Genomic DNA, 17,399 nt, shown 5'->3' on the forward strand with positions numbered 1-17,399 from the left:
TCATCGAACCAAACGGATGATTCTTTAAAACGCCCACATCTGAACTTAATAGATTTTACCGTTTACAGTTTATTGTTATATCAACTTCAAATACAGATGAAAGCGGTTAATCACTAAACGATCCGTTGATGACACCATCCTCGAGTATCTTTGGTCTCTCTATACAATGGTTTGTAAGGACGATGTTGCATGAAAATATTTCACTCTACAAGTAAACTCTCACCAAATATTTAAAGCCCAAATAAAGCCTTCTCTATACAGCTGTGCACTAGCTCATATCAGGAACTTGCCTGGGTGCCCAGCAATGCCCGGGTGTTTGGAATTGTGTGTTGAGCAAAAAAAAAAAAAGTGGTGGTAGGAAGGCAGGCTCGAACCTGTACCGCGGAAGAGGAAAAAAACATGAAAAAAAAAACATGACGTTCTTGTTGTTGCGTCCATCGCCAAACCGGAAGTGACATAGGTTTAAATTAAGGCTAGTGAACCGAAAAGAGCGGATGACGTTCGAAAATATCGGCGAAAAAAGTGACCCCCTCCCTGTAGAAAAGTGCCTAGTTGAGGGTGAAAGAATATTATATTGTAGATGGAGTATCTTCTCCTAGTGATGTTACCTCATGTAACATCACTTAGCTGGATACTCCACTAAATCTGATGAATTCTTATTCTATAATCCGGTAAGATCAAGAGACCGAAAGAAATATATACTAGCATATAGTTAACTGGTCATTTGACGAGGAAAAAATTAATGTTTTTCAATTCTTTACTAACGTTTGAGAGTTCTCATATAGAGGTCAAATGTTAGCCTCAAAAAGGGGAATCTTGAATTCTCAGAACTTACAAGGTGCCTTCGATAAGTTTCCATACTTTTCTGTACAAGCATGTAAAACTGTCATAGTCTCTTGAAAATTTAGTATATTATCGCATGCATTGTATGCGATGACTAAGCAATTTTTATGATTTCAGGTTCAAACAAGAAGGATATACAATAAATTCTGTTTTTAATCTTGGAGAAATGACACAGAAATGTATGAACTTCTTCAGGTTGCTTTTGGACTATCTTGCATAAATCGGCCATCAGTTTTGGAGTGGCATAAAAGATTAAAGGAAGGCAGGGAGTTTGTGAGGAATAATGAAGGGTATGCGACGAGTAAGGAAGTCAGAACACCAGAGTTGATTGACAAAATAAAAATAAGAATAGTCGTGTGTCTATAGAGACAATAAGTTCACAGTTTAATGTAAGTGAGGGAACTATATACACAGCTTTTCGCAAGGAACTGAAAATGCGAAAGATTTGCGCGAAGTTTGTCTCAAAGGTGCTCAGACAAGATTAGAAGGAAAGATGTTTTCATGTCAGCAAGGAGATGGTCAAGCTGATCAATTCAGATCCTGCAGTTATTGATGCCCTGATGACCTGCGATGAAAGTTGGATTTACTGCTGTAACCTAGAGATCAAGAGACTTAGTGGAAGTATGCTGGCTCTCCAAAATCCAAGAAGACCAGACATAGCAACTTATGATGCCCCCTTTTTTTTGATAGCACAAGCATAATCTACATGCACTGGGTTCCACTGGATAGACAGTCAACTAGGAATACTATGTTGAGGTTTTAAGGGAGTTCAGGAAGAGATTTTGTCGGAAGAGGCTAGCACTCTTTAAATCAACTCAGTGACATTTCCACCAGGATAATACACCAGTTCACAACTCCATCCTCGCCACAGACTATTTGACCAAGCTAGCCATCAAGACAGTTCCTAAACCTCTTTAGTCTAGACCTTGCTCTCTGTAACTTTTGGTTATACCCTAAGCTCACGGAAAAATTAAAAGGCTGTCGTTATGAGACAATAGAGATGAAAGAGGCTGTGACGAGGGTCATTGACACGCTCACACAAAAGGACTTTCATGGGGCCTTCCACAAGTTTTTGGAACCGTACAACAAGTGCATTGCAACCAGAGGAGATTACTTCGAAGGGGACTAGAATTTTATGTGTGTACTATCAATAAGTGTCCATACGAAAAATATCTGGAAACTTATTGAAGGCAACTCGTACACTAAAAAACGTTACCATTGCTACAATATTTCGCATTTCTTCTTAAAGTCTATATGCCGTTAGTCGAAACACAAACAGATATACACTCTGATTCTAAGTTCTAACGCTTCACAGCATACTAGAGTTATTCACCTGGTTATTCGTATTATTTGGAATCTTTGGACTACTGTTCTCAGATTGAGTGTCCTTGCGGACCACAAGGACCCATGGCCCATATGGTTAGAATACTTAGAAAAAATCAGTTGTAAAGTGACCTCCTCGTAAATCGTTGAAGGTCAAATCGTCAGTGTGGGCGACCGAAAAATAAAATTGCGAATTACTTTTGACATCTGCCCAGTCATGGCTGACGGAACAAGAGCATGTTAACCCCCCATGAAGTAAATAAAGAGTTCCGTTCGAGATTCCATCCAAAAGCTAAAGTTCAACAGAAACATTACCGGGTTAGATAAGATACACCTGAAGAAAGAAATACGGTTATACCGACGGAAACGTTGTTAAAATGACAATCAAGATGAGAACAATAGTCCGAAGATTCCAAGTAATATGAATAACCAGTCCTCATCTAAAAAATTCAGAAACATAATATTCACCCAGTGTTGCCTGTGTGATAAAGTATATTACCAGTCGAAAATATTTTCATGTATACATAGTAATGCTTTAATATTAGCCACGAAAGAAAAATTCAAAGTAACATTTGCAATATGAGGCCAAGTAATAAACAATCTTAGCACAGTGGTGTTTTCTCTTAAAAAAAATATTGAAATATTAAGCTTCTAACGAATAGTTGTAAAACGGCATATAACTTTATAGAATCAAAACGTTTAAACCACTTTTTATGGCATACTAGCTGGACGCCCGGCGTTGCCCGGTCATACACTTAAACATGATATTTTAAATTATCCAGATTGCATATTCATTATTATAGAATCAATCTTTCATTGAATATTATATATTACGAGGAATACTTTGTCCGTTGAACTAATTCGAAAAAAAAAAAAAAGATAAATATAATGATGATAATAATAATGATTAAAATAATGATGATGTCGTTCATCAAATTCCGCTTGTTTACAATATCACGTCAGTTGATATTTGGGCTTGACAATGAATGCCCTGGAAAATTTACTTCTGGTAAATGCTTTAAAATATGCAAACGAAAAATGATTCGCGGTGATTTTAAATAGTACCCCTTCTTTTATCGTAAATTGAATTCATTAATAAGAAAACATGAAAATAAAATGAAGTACACCAGAGCATGATATGTAGTCAAATACTTTACCACTGAGCTATATCCCCAGATTATAATAAATCTGTTTTTATTTTTTAAGTAGGAATGATTTGCTGTAATTTTATTATCTTCCTTTGCCGGTGTAACGTAAAATATTCCCCTGTAACAATTCTTTTTTTTTGTCTATAAGAGAGAAATGCTATTTTTATTGATTTATTTTTTTTTATGAGGAAGTAACTCACACGCACACACATAAAGTGACTTGTTTATTACATTAGAGATATATATTTTTCACTAAGATATTCTCTGTTTCATTTTAGTTTTGCTTTATAAAACAAAGAAAATGTATTTTAAAAAAATGAATTTTGTTTCTTTAGGTTCTAATGTATTACATTTATTTTATGGATCTAATCGGTAATTGCCCTTAGTGACCCCAGATGGAATCGAAGGATAGTATCGATGGTGTGTTTACATTATTTTTTTACCCTGATTGAAGCTTATTTGAATGTTACGTTAACAAGTTGATGCATATAACACACAAACAAACGTTAATTTATATATAGGAAAAGAATCGTATGAGATCATTACAAGATTTTAAATAATACTGTCTCATATAAGTTGCTATCGGTTCAGATTCTTATTACAATATGTCCCCACATATAATCTACAACTTGTTATCACACGTACGTATTTAATCATTAAAACAACAGTTTAAGTTTCAACTTATTATTTATAAGCCTTTATCAAACAAAAATTTATGTATTCGTCAATCATAATATGATTATCATTAAAACATTTTATGTTCTAACGTTTTATAAAAATTAATTTTATCTATTATTTAGCTATAATGTTATAGATATTTAATTTGCAACTAATTTTTTTAATTCACCAAAATGTACATCATATAAAATAAATCCAAACTAATTTTTAGATTCATTTTCAATTTAATGTTTTGTAAAGTTTATAAAAGTTCATTTTAAAAATTGATAAAATTCAAATTAAATGTTGTACCATAATTTTTAAAGCTTTGTTCAACCATTTTCATGCTATGAAAGAAATGTTTTTCTAACTTGTATCTCATTTTGCTAAGTTTATATATTACTATATTTTTTAATTTAAATTAAAAATATATATATGTTTTTCCATGTCTTTAACAAGTTGAAATTAATTTTTGCTTCAGTATTCTACAGGATGAAACGATACATTTGTCGTTCTAAAGAAAGCAACACTACAGTTTTATTTTAAAACTTTTAGGGGGGACTAATTCAGGTAATTTGTATTATGTAGTAGAGCTAATATCTATTTAATATAGCCGCTTTCATCCTCATTCACCAACTTGATACGGGTTTGGAACTGGGAGGATGACTTTTCCACAAGCGCCAGCAAGAGCTCGGCGAATACTCAGCCCATGGCGACGGTGAGGCTGACTTTGGTGTTGTGCGAGGCTATGTGCTGATATTCTCAATGTATGACAAAACGAAGTAGTCTAGTCGGTTAAAATCGGAGAAGCAGTTGAGCCAATGAGAGATGAGTCGTAGCACTCTTTCTGAAGCCAAGCCTGGGTTTTTTCTGGTTTTGTGGGTCGGCGACGAGTCCTGCTGCCACAGGTAACGTCTGCTAGTGGCCACCTGATTGCATCAACGGATCACCACACTCATCAGCACATCCAGATACACTTTGGTGTTGACTTTCAAGCCGAATTCGAAGATGTAAGGTAGCATAATGTGGCCCTCACTTGAAACCACACCAAAAGACTATAACCGTTACCGGAAACTTTGCTTTCATCACCCTGGGCACGTCCCTGTTATTTGGTTTTGCATTTTGAGGGTACTGGCAACGGTCTTGTTTTCATAACTTTGATTGGTAGAGAGCATGAGTTGCACAGCGGCGCATCTCCAATCATCCCCGTTTAATATTGTGTCATTTTTAGACATGATAAAAAGCTTCTATTGCTCTTGGGATTTGTACACAACTGGCCAACTAGTAGATAGTCTGCAAAAAAAAAAAGAAAAGAAAACCGGAAATGGAATCATGCCGTCTTTTTTAGGGCGACAATTTTATCGTTCAGCCTTGTAGAAACCCATTCTTAACATTGGAAGGGAAGGATGTCTTGTAACTATTTTGTGCTTTCATCAAACAATTTACTAAACAAAATATACCGTAAAACATGAATTCAACTTGAAAATACTACCAATAAAAATAGTACGGTACCTTCTCTTCATAAGCATCGTTAAGGAAGCGTTCAGTCTTTAAGGATTCTTAAGTCTTCAATGAAAGTGGGTTGTTTTCTATACAAGAAACGCACATAATTCATCTATTCTATTTGATTTCAATAAGAGAAATGTTAGTTGTTAAAACGACCAAAGTTTCGCAATTGGTTTCGCCTACTATGATTGGAATATTTTGGAAAGTAAGAAGTAATATTAAACGGTGACTTCGTTGCCAGTCATTAACTATTGGAAATAAAAGGTGCCTGAGTCATTGTTTTGTAATGTATTCGATGATTGAGTATATGTCCTGTACGAATGTCGATAAGCGACGCAGAATGCCGATGTAACTTTGGACGTAACTAAGCAAAGTGAAAGAGAAAAACACATGAATTTATTATGTTGAGGGCCTCCATATGTATTAGAGCGTAATCGAAATGAATGACGAAAAGCGTAGTAAAAGAAATGTAAATGTAGCGTGCCTTCGTTTTTATAATTGAGTAAGATGAGTTTGTCGTTAAAATATGGTTTTATATTCTTAATATTAAATTATAAATAGATACCATACTATATGTAATACTGATGTTTGCTGATGTGTATTTGGCCACTACGAATGTTTTATATTTTCTGTGATCGAAAAAAACGAACTCCCATTCTTAAGATTGACTGTTTCTAATGTTAATGTCTATGTCGAACTGCTGATTGCAGTGTATTTCGTTATTCGGTTGAACCAAGCAAGGAAAGGGAGCGGTTGTTAATTTAAGTTTCTAAGCTAACTTTATATGTAGTAAAATGACTGTATTAAACGTTATTAATATTTCCGGTGAGCTGTGGATATTATGACTATGAGTAAAAATTTAAAAAGTGTGAAATATTTCCTACTACGTATACGAGATTACCTACTTGAGAGAGTGAGGCAAACGATGAAATCTAATATTTATTCAACGGCGGCGAAATGTTCAGTATTTGCTGGAAACGGTGTGTGTAAAATATCTGCACAGGAATTGTCTCTTTGCTTTTCTATACTGTCACAAGTGATACGAGAAAAATCGAGTTTTATTTTTTTTATCAATGTGGGACGCTAATACACATGGAGAGAGAGAGAGAGAGAGAAATCTCCCCTATGTTCCATACTATAGTAATTATTGTTAACAAACTACAACAATTACGACATGCAGACGTGTGTGTGTGTGTGTGTGTGTGTGTGTGTGTGTGTGTGTGTGTGTGTGTGTGTGTATGTGAATTTGTGAGAAATGCAAATGAAATAGTTTTTGGTATAATTTAAAAGAAAAACTTTATTTTAACATTTTAATTTTGCATATATATATATATTAGGCACCGCCAAAAATGGCCGAAAAATCAAGTTGTTGTTGTTTTTTAAAACGAAGAGTAACTTTTTTTTTCCAGAAAGATAAAACCCTGAATTTGATCATATAGAAAGCAGAACAATGTAAAACTTTTTCTATTTTTAATTAAATTTGAAATGTTAAATTTTCCCCAAAAGTTAACAATTGGCGTTTTTTGTGTTGCACAAAAAACGTATATAAATAGTTAAAAAAAAGGAGGTTTTTGAAAGAATTAATTTGTTTATTTCTTGTCTAACTAAGACTTCGGGTGATTTTCTATGAGAATATGCAAAAATATTATAATATAAGTACCTGAATTTCAAATAATTCCACTTATTCATATAGGCAACCAGTTACTTCGAGTCGATTTGATTACTCTGTTTACATTTGTACTTGATAAAAAGCAAACTACGGAAGACCAAAAGTCCAAAAAAAAACTTATTTCTCAGTGACGAAAATTTCAATGTATTATTAACGCTGAGACTGGCCAGTACCAGATTGGTACCATTTGTATGAGTTTGGTTTTTAATGTGTATGTGTGTGGGGGCCAGGCTCTCCAAAATGTGGAGGGGGCCAATTTAAAGCAGCATAAAAAATTATTTCAGCGCGTTTGGTCCACCGTAGTCGAAAGGCGACAAACGTTTCTAAACTGGATCGAAAAAGTGATGATATTTTTAACACAAAGGACACAATATTTATCGAATTTTTTTTGTATCGATTCTTCAAAGCATGCCCTGTTTAATAATGGTCATGCATTATTCGGCTCGCTAAAAAGAAATTGTTAACTTATTTATCAAAGATTTTTAAATGGCTTTTTTCGTATAAATATTAAAAAAAAAATTTTTTTGTTTTGCTTAACTTAAATTAATTATTTTACTTAACATATTCACCAAATTTCACACTTCAAAACTCAAAAGCAGGATGATTTAACACAATCGAAGTTCTGATATTCAGACATCAAAATAAGGTATGCAAACAAGTTTGTTTTTTTTAATCTATAATCCCGTCCCTTACAACAACACAATGTTTTTTTCAGTTTCAGATGATTATTTTAAGCATATTTGGAACCCCCTCAAAACAAGGGGGGTTGTAAGCAAAATAAAATATATATATATAAATATTGTTTATGAAAAATAAGTACACTGTTATAAAGTTCATTCTTCTCTTAATAATCGCTGAAAATTTCGTATTGATGGATAATTATCTGATTTTTGGTATATTTTTAAAAAGACGGTTCGTCAAAAAGTACTTACCTGCCCCCCTCCAGTTTTGGCGGTGCCTAATATATATATATATATATATATATATATATATATATATATGTGTGTGTGTGTGAACATTAGAAGTAACCTACGCGTGTCTACTTACGCTTCAGTGTTAGCAGGTCTCGATCGTATTCTTGAGACGAGTTAACGTCGAAGTGTAAGCTGATCAGCGTAGGTTACTTTTGATGTTTATATAATTTTATTTCTGAAAGCTGTACTCGCGTTCTGAGCGCTTCTGAAAAAATATTTTAGTTCATGTTATCAATACACACGTGCGCGCGCGCACACACACACATACACATATATATATATATATATATAATATATATATATATATATATATATATATATATATATGAAAAAGTCCTGGTGTTTACTACGAGCGGTTAAACTGCGAGTGTGCTCGACGGCAGAAATATCCGGCTTACATAGGGTCAGACGAATCCATACACTATCATGAATATAGGGGTGTTAACTACCCCAGAACACACACACACACACACACACACACACACACACACATATATATATATATATATATTAGTTCTCCAAATTTAAAAGATCAAATTTTCATTGTTGGTAATTTACTGCTTTTCAAAATGTGCACATGACAATAATTTTTTGTTCGCGACTAACAATCGTTAAAATTATGTCTTTATGCATTTTAGTCGCAAATATTCTTCTTATGTCAACCTTAAAATACATGGAAAACGCATTATTTTGAACAACATACATAGTTCATGCAACCAACAAACTTTCCCAATTTTCTTCGCTAAGAAGGCTACGATCATATTGTTTATATCTTAATTTCAATTATTCTTGTATCTTTACGAATTATTATAATGATTTTTATTTTTAATTTATTTTAAGTTTTTTCTTTAATATATCATCTTATTTTTTATTTTATCATCTTCGAGTCCTAATTTTAGTCATATTAATTGTTATATTTATATATTTTATTTCAGTTACAATAATTTTAATAAGATCTACTGATTTTAATTAAATTTAATATATGTGCTCTGTGCCTCACAAGGTATTCATTGAGCTTGAACTTTTCTACCATTATATAAAAATGTTTAATTATAATATTTTTAATCCATTACGATCCGTATATACAAACTGATTAACGTTTCAAGTAAATAATCAACCTGTGTGTGTGTGTGTGTGTGTGTGATGAGAATAATGGAAATAGTATAGCGACACGATAGAGAGATAAAAATTAAAGTGATAAACGAAGTCATGTGTTCATCGACGTTTCGTCTTTATTGCTTGACTGACTTCCTCTGAATGAATATGTGTGTGTGATGCCTATACCGAGAATACACCAGATAAAATGAATTTAAAACTCGTATAATTCCCAATATATAATGATTTTATTAAAATAAATATTTTGAAATTTACTTTATCAAACATAATAAATAAAACAAAAAAAAACTAATTTATTTTGGATAAATAATTTAAAAAAAACGTAAAAGGGAGGAGGTTAGTAATTAAAAGAACATTTCGTAGCCTACGCGTAGTTAACAGACACCAAAACATGCAGTTGTATACAGACTTTTCGTACTTATTTTCTTTAACTGTAACTTTTCAATTCTTTTTCAGTGCACAAAAATGATAACGGAGACCCCCAGTCGGGATTACGAATCTCAAGAAGACGACAAATTATTCACTCAAAACTTCAGCGATTCCGATTTAATGAACCTTCTCGCCGAGAGCGGTCCAAACCACCACCTGATCAAACCGTCGACAGAGGTCTGCCTTATTGTCGCCTACGTTCTCGTCATGCTGCTCGGTATTGTTGGCAATCTCCTCGTCTGCTACGTTGTCTACCGCAACAAGCAGTTGTGGTACCCCCTCAATTTTCTCATTGTTAACCTGGCCGTTTGTGATGTCTTCCAGAGTTGCAGTCTTCCCTTCACCATGAACAAATTAATGTTAAGATTCTGGAGTCTCGGAAATGTCATGTGCAAAATCACGTCGACCATGCAAACGCTCGTGACGTTCGTGTCTACGTTCACAATCGTCTCCATTGCCATCGAGCGCTACAGAGTAATCGTAGTCGACCGAAAGAGGTCGTCACCGAACAGCGATTTGTTGCTGAGCAACATTCTAGCGATTTGGGGTATATCCCTCTGCCTCAGTATCCCGATGTTCGTGTATCATCGGGTCGATAAGAGGGAGATAATCCCTGCGCTTCTCGTATACGAGGTGTGCATCGAGAGCTGGTCGTCCTACGTTGTGCGAGCTGTTTACACGACGTGTGTCGTCCTCATCCAATATGTCTTGCCATTGATTTTGATCTCTGTCATGCACTGTCAGATCTATAACTTTTTGCGACAGCAGATCGTGAAAAAATTCGTCTACGACAAGCGGACGATGAAAATCTACCGGCGAAACAAGAGGAACCTGATCCTTCTGACCACCATTACGATGACGTTCGCCATCACGTGGCTTCCCGTCACCATCTTGAATGTCCTCGTTGACCTTGACTATCGAATATTCGGTGGCGGCAATTTCAATCTTATCTATTCGGTTTGTCTACTTATCGCAATAAGTTCCGTATCGATTAATCCCATTGTATACGGCTTGCTCAATAGCAAATTCAGATCCGCCCTCACAGATTTGTACCCGTTCCATGTTTTATAAGAGACCCCATGCCAGTTTTTGGCAAAAAATAAATCCACCCAAATTTGAAAAAAAAAAAAAAAAAGAAAAACCCGAAGAAAATATTTATCAATCTTTCTTTTATGATCTGTTCTTGCAGCAACCAACTCATTGTCCAGATGAGCGTCTTCATCTTTTTTTGTTTTTGACATCGTTTTTTATATGGATGTGTTCTCCGGTTTTTCGCCGATTATATGTACGCCTATTTTAGTGATGCAAATTTCATCATACAGTATAAATTTTGGAGGTGTCGCTGTAGGAACGTTTAACAGTAACAAAATTAAATAAGTGAGCAGAGATCAATGTCCGATGAAACTGAAATAACCGAAGAAATTCCAAAGGCCATATATTGTAATTTTTCAGATTTAGATAAAAAAAAATATCTGCGATGATTGGACCATCTGGACTTCGTTGATGACCTGTTAAATAGGAGTACTAAGCTGAGCTTATCAGTGCCGAAATTACTAGAAAATAACACAGGACACCTATGATTATTCTGAATATCCCTGATAAAGCTAAAATAAATTGAAATGTCGTAGGATTGTACTGATCCATGATGTTCCAGTCTCTATAATATCCATCTTTGAGATGCTTAGCTAATGAACTTACGAGAATTATATTGTCATATAGATATGTTGGATGCAAACTTCGGACAAACAAATCTTATGAAATAGATAATAAAAACTGTTTCTGGATTTTTTAGATTAGGACAGATAGTTTGTATTATTCGAACTACTGTTTTCATCTTGAATAATATTCATATAACATTTCGGCAGGTATAACATTCAACTTCTGGAAGAATGTCACTTAGAATTGAATATTTACTTAGTACTGTATCCGTTACGCCATGGTTGCTTATAAATAATACAAATACATACGGATACATGGCGGAACAGAATGACTGGTTGTCCATAACTGTGGCATAAAGAATAAAATACTAGGTAAAATTCAGTTGTGACATTCTTTTGGAGGTTGAAGGTACAATCGACAATGCAGGTGATACTAAGAATACAATTGTGAATCACTTAAGTCTTATACACAATCATGGCTAATTGAACGAGAATATGCTACCCTCGTGGATTAAATAAAGGGTACCATTCGGAATTCTGTGCAGATTCCGAGTTCGACAAAATACACTTGTAAAAGGTCGGAGATTACATCGGCTGAAAGATTGTAAGAATAACGCACCAAATAAGAATAGCAGTCGAACAATACAAATAATATAAATGATCGACATCTAAAAATCCATTGTTCTAAAGTCATTAAATACGATGTTTAATGTTTACACTAGAAAATCATCGTTAAAAATATTTTTGACATAGTATGAAAAATTAATATATATAATGAAGGAACTTAAATGCGACCATTGGTAGAACGTCTTGAAATGGCTGGATAGCAGCCTTTTAATAATCGTATTTTAGCTGACACAAATACATATCCATGTAAATCTTATGAAAGTTCTAGTTTGGGGTTGAGAAACCGAGGTTGCTTTAAATAAAAAAAAAATAGGTTTAATTAAAAGAAAAACACTTAAGCATATGAATATAAAATATTCTCATTCTATTAAGATAGTCTACGTGTAAGTAGGGTATCTAAACGAAACTAAGCACAAATGGATACCAGAGCCTATTTAAAAAGTACGGCAATGAAAAACGATAACGAGGCTTAATTAACAGAATATACATTAATTAATAGTATAAGACAAAACATAAGAGACACGCAAAGTAATATGTACATATAATTAATATTACTCTTAACTACAACTGAATACAGGTTATTATAAGGCACAAGAACAAAAACAAAAATTGTGAAGGACGCAAGCAAACTTTGTGAAGGACGCAAGCAAAATTTGTGAAGAACGCAAGCAAAATTTACAGAAGCTCTATCGGGTGTTTATCTGCAGATAGCGATCCTAACGCGACCGGTCTGTTCAGAATAGCGAACATTAAGAAATGGTTATGATCTCAATCTCTGACATGCGTGATATCACGAGAGTAGTGACGAGATGTTGTATTGTCATAAGATTTGATAACTTCTTTAATATCGATAGGAGTCTGTTGACTCCTTTTTACCAGGAGGTACATCTCTCGTTTGAAAACTTATATATCTCCAAAAGGAGATAAAATTGTCGTAACACAATACCAATAGTGAATCACTATTACCCTTCGTGGTATATCTGTTGAAAACTATAAACCTACATCATATGCTCGTCAGTTGGTAATTGTTGAGTATGATTTTCGAACAGCTTTATGAGGCATTCTGATAGAAGTCAGAGAACACATCGTTTGAAACGTTCAGTTCAAAACGACAAAGATGAAGACGCTTGTTAAAATAAATCATATAATCGTCTACGATAATCGCATCAGCCACTTCCGCGCACATAGTATGAACAAAAATCAGTACTTTTATTTTTATCATCTCTAACATCGAAGAAAAAATTATTTAAAAAAACTGAAAAAAAAAAGAATATATATATATATATATATATATATATATATATATATATATATATATATATATATATATACTTTAGAGTTGGTTTGATGGCTTCATATTTGGAATTAAATATCTCTACAGCCTCCATTACTTCGATACTAATTTTCATAACCAATGTTGGTGGAGAAACACTCACAAAAACGACTTTTTAAATTTTGATGCGAAATTTGGCTTAACTCTTTAGAAGACCATCAATGGGAAAATAAAAATAGATTTGTTATCTACCAAAAGTGGAGGAGGGTATTCGGCATACAACAATCCTAGTTTCTACTACACTGACTCGAACAGCGACCTCTGGTGCCAATGCGAAAGACAGAACTACCTCACCCATGAGACACGCCAGTTATATTAAACGTATAATATTCTAATTGACTATCATTTTCTGTAAATATGGCTTAAAGAAAAATGTAGTTTTGATTTTAGTAAGAATATATATATTAAAATATATTTATGGCAATTAAGCTTCACAGAGGCGTCCGTGAAATTGTTAGACAAAGAGCATATATTTTTGTTACTGTTTGTTTTATTATATATATATATATATATATATATATATATATATATATATATATATATATATATATGTGTGTGTGTGTGTGTGGCATCCGTCAGTCGAAACGACTATGGATCAGCGCCGTATTAAGATGTTGCCTGTTTGCATCCTTTTGTGTGACTGTAGAGACCAATTCTTGATTTGCATAGTCTGCCACAGCCTTGACATACGAAGGTTGTTATGCAATTTGCCGCTTCGTCCGGCTGTTCCGCCTGTACACTCGCTCTTCTCCTAGCTCTCTTTGCAGCATTTTCAACATGGAGGGTCCTCTCGCTGATGATAATCCTCTGGCGTATCATTTTCCTCCAGGCAGTTCTGTCAGCTGCAGAGGCTTCCCATGTATTCCTGTCCACCGAGAGAGCCTTCATGTCACGCTTGCAGACATCCCTGTAGCGAAGATGGGGTCGCCCCCTCTTTCTTGAGCCTGAGGCAAGCTCGCCATAGAGAAGGTCTTTAGGGATGCGCCCATCATCCATCCTGCGCACATGGCCCAGCCAGCGAAGACGTCGCTCACGCAGTAGGGAGTAAATGGATGGGATGCCCGCTCTCTGCAGAACATCAGTATTACTCACTCTGTCCTGCCATGTGATACCAAGTATCCTACGTATACACCTCATATGGAAGACCTGGAGTTTCCTCTCTTGTGTTGAGTATGTAGTCCAGGATTCACTCCTGGACTACATACTCAATATATATATATAAAGAGAATTTATTCTAGTAAAGTAAACAAACAGATTCTTTGTTATTTCTCTCTCACTGGTTAATGTTTTCATTAGCCAATGGTTGAACTTCTCTCAAACAAAAGTCTGGCTGGCCTGTATTTGGCATCTATTTCTTTTCTTGTTGTGCGGCACATCATTTTTGCGAATTTCTCGAGTTAGCAATTTACCTCATTTTAGTACATGCGTGATCGGAATAATCTCTTTTCTACTTTTTTTCTTCGTTGCTACTTAAGATGTTGACTTCGTATAGTTTTTATTTATTTTATTTATTTATTATGCATTTCGTTATTCTAACGTAATGTTCTTCCTATATCTGAAGATGATAGGTATTTCTTTTCTACAGTTTAGTAACTTTGATGATATTTAAAGTTAAAGTTCCAAGCTTCTATTCAAACGTAATCTACACGGGTTGTCTAAGTGTCTACATGAAATGACCAATCGTATTATACTCAATTATAAGTTTTCTTTGAGTTCACAGTGATGGCTCGCGGACCCCTTTGTGTAGCTTTAGTGCCATAAATATATTTTTATACTTTAATATTAATATTTTTTAAGTATTGAGTGTTGTTGAAGTAAGCACTGAAAATATATATGCAATATAGTACATTATCTTATAATATTATACTCTAATGCAAGTAGAAAAACGGTTTCTATATAAGTTAATACGCAAGATATTCCTTGATCTTGTCGTCCTAAAGAAAATAACACTACAGCTTTATTTTAAACTTTTATGAAAAAAAAAACTAATTCAGGTAACTTGATTATGTAGTAGATTTGACATATATTCAATGTAGCCGTTTTCATCCGTAATCACCATCTCGATACGGGTCCGGAACTGGGAGTATGTCTTTTCCTAAAGCGCCGGCGTGAGATCGGCGAATACTCGGCGGATGGCAGTGATCAGGATGGCTTTGGTGTTGTGGGAGGTCATGTTGCTGATGTTCTCGACATATGACCAAATGAAGTATTTCAACGGGTTCAGGTCGGGGGAGGAGGTGGGCCAATGAAACTACTTAGATGGAACTACTTTCATTGTCCCACCTCCTCCACCGACCTGAACGTAGCACTATTTCTGAATTAAAGCCTGGGTCTCTTTGGATTTGTAGGCAGACGTCGAGTCCTGTTGTCACACTCAGGGTCTGCCAGTGGCCACCTGATTACAGCAGGGGATCACGACATTCTTCAGCACATCCACTTTGGTGTCGACTTTCAAGCCAACTTTGAAGATATGAGGTGTCATGGTGTGGCCCACACTTGAAACCACACTAAAAAACCATAACCGTGGCTGAAAACTTAGTTGTTCTGTATCCTTAATCGTTGAACCGTATGGATTTGAATTTTGAAGGTGCTGGTTATGGTTCTGTTGTCATAACTTAGACCGGTAGAGAGGATGAGTTGTACAACCTCTCCGATTTCTCTAGTTTAACGTTGTGTCACTTTTAGACATGATAGAAGGCTTCTATTGCTCTGAAGATTTGTACACAACTGACCAACTAGTAGATGGTCTGTAACAACAACAACAACAACAACAAAAAAGAAAAACCGTTTTCATTAAACAGAAATGGAATCAAGTCGTCTTTTCTAGGGCGACAATTTTATCGTTCCACCGCATATATATAATATATGGTTCAGATCTGAATAACCCATCTCATTTAATCCCACAATATATTTGTTTATATATATATATATATATATATATATATATATAAAATAGTACAGAAGGCCAGAAAAACATTGATACCGTCGGTTTCAAGCCTAACATAAGGGGGACCCCTTATGTTAGGTTTGAAATCGATGGTACCAATGTTTTTCTGACCTTCTGTACAATTATAAATAAATATTAAGCTCTTGTATTGAAAAGTTTTTTCTTTGTAATCGATCACTTTGGATGTGTAGTACTTCGTATTATTATTATTATTATTATTATTATTATTATTATTATTATTATATATTTTTAAAAACTTACCAAAGGTTTAATAAGTTGTAAATTAACCCAACCATTTTGTTAGAAAATACACCCCTAGCTTTGGTTTGCATAATCAATTTTACTAACAAATTCATATTAACTTATGTAGAAACCGTCAGGCTTATCGTTTATTGCAAATATTTCCCTTTATGTTACGATAAGATAAATTCCTCTCTATAATTAAATGATTTATACATGCTCTTAACCCTAAGTTTTCAATTCAGCCAAGTTATTTCAATATATAAGCTTCAGGACATGAAGATACATAAATCATAAAAGTGACTGATATTAATTATAGTACATAAATAAGGAAAATGATCCAAATAAATATATAAATTCATTTAGTAGTTATCAGTAGTCAGTATTAGTTACTATAATACATTAACTATCCATCCTATATATAAAACTTAACTCTAATAAAAAGTACAGTTTGAACGTTTATAAGTTATATATATATTTAAAAAAAAGATTCAGTTTTAATGTATATTATTTTTGTTCCAGTTTTTAACACATTATTTTATTTATAGAAAGAAATATAAAATATTTACGTAGCAGATTAACTTGTTATTATTCAAAACTTTAAATATTTGGCTTCTCATAATAAATTGTAATAAGATTTTAAAATTGAATCCTAATTTTGAATTCAAACCCTGTTCTCATCAACAAATTTAACCAAGATTATCTTTAACGAAAGTTAGCATAAAACATTAGCGGGCATATTTCGCACACATGGCCTTGAAGGCAGACGGTAGACTGTTGAAAAAGTCTCGCGCCTCTCATTTCTAGCTTTTACTTGGCTGATTCGTTTCTTCCGAACACACAAAACACGTGGGCATGGCGACATCATTTAAGTAACGAAAGACACTTTCGTTAAAATTGATTAAACTAAAAAAATCATGAACGTCTGG

General features: G+C 34.1%; 1 protein-coding gene across 2 annotated transcripts in view; it reads left to right on the forward strand.

Moving 5' to 3' along the window:
* Positions 1 to 13,212, forward strand: part of LOC145283663 (neuropeptide Y receptor type 2-like) — an 809,226-nt gene extending 796,014 nt beyond the window's left edge. For both annotated transcript variants that reach the window (XM_080132664.1, XM_080132665.1), the window contains one exon: positions 9,693 to 13,212. In XM_080132664.1, the coding sequence (XP_079988790.1) occupies positions 9,702 to 10,736 (1,035 nt within the window). In that variant the 5' untranslated portion in view covers positions 9,693 to 9,701 and the 3' untranslated portion in view covers positions 10,737 to 13,212. The remainder of the gene's footprint in view (positions 1 to 9,692) is intronic.
* The last annotated feature ends 4,187 nt before the right edge of the window (positions 13,213 to 17,399 follow it).

The sequence above is a fragment of the Euprymna scolopes genome, chromosome 8 (genome assembly GCF_053919585.1).
Source record: "Euprymna scolopes isolate OS-2025 chromosome 8, ASM5391958v1, whole genome shotgun sequence".
Lineage (NCBI taxonomy): Eukaryota > Metazoa > Mollusca > Cephalopoda > Sepiida > Sepiolidae > Euprymna > Euprymna scolopes.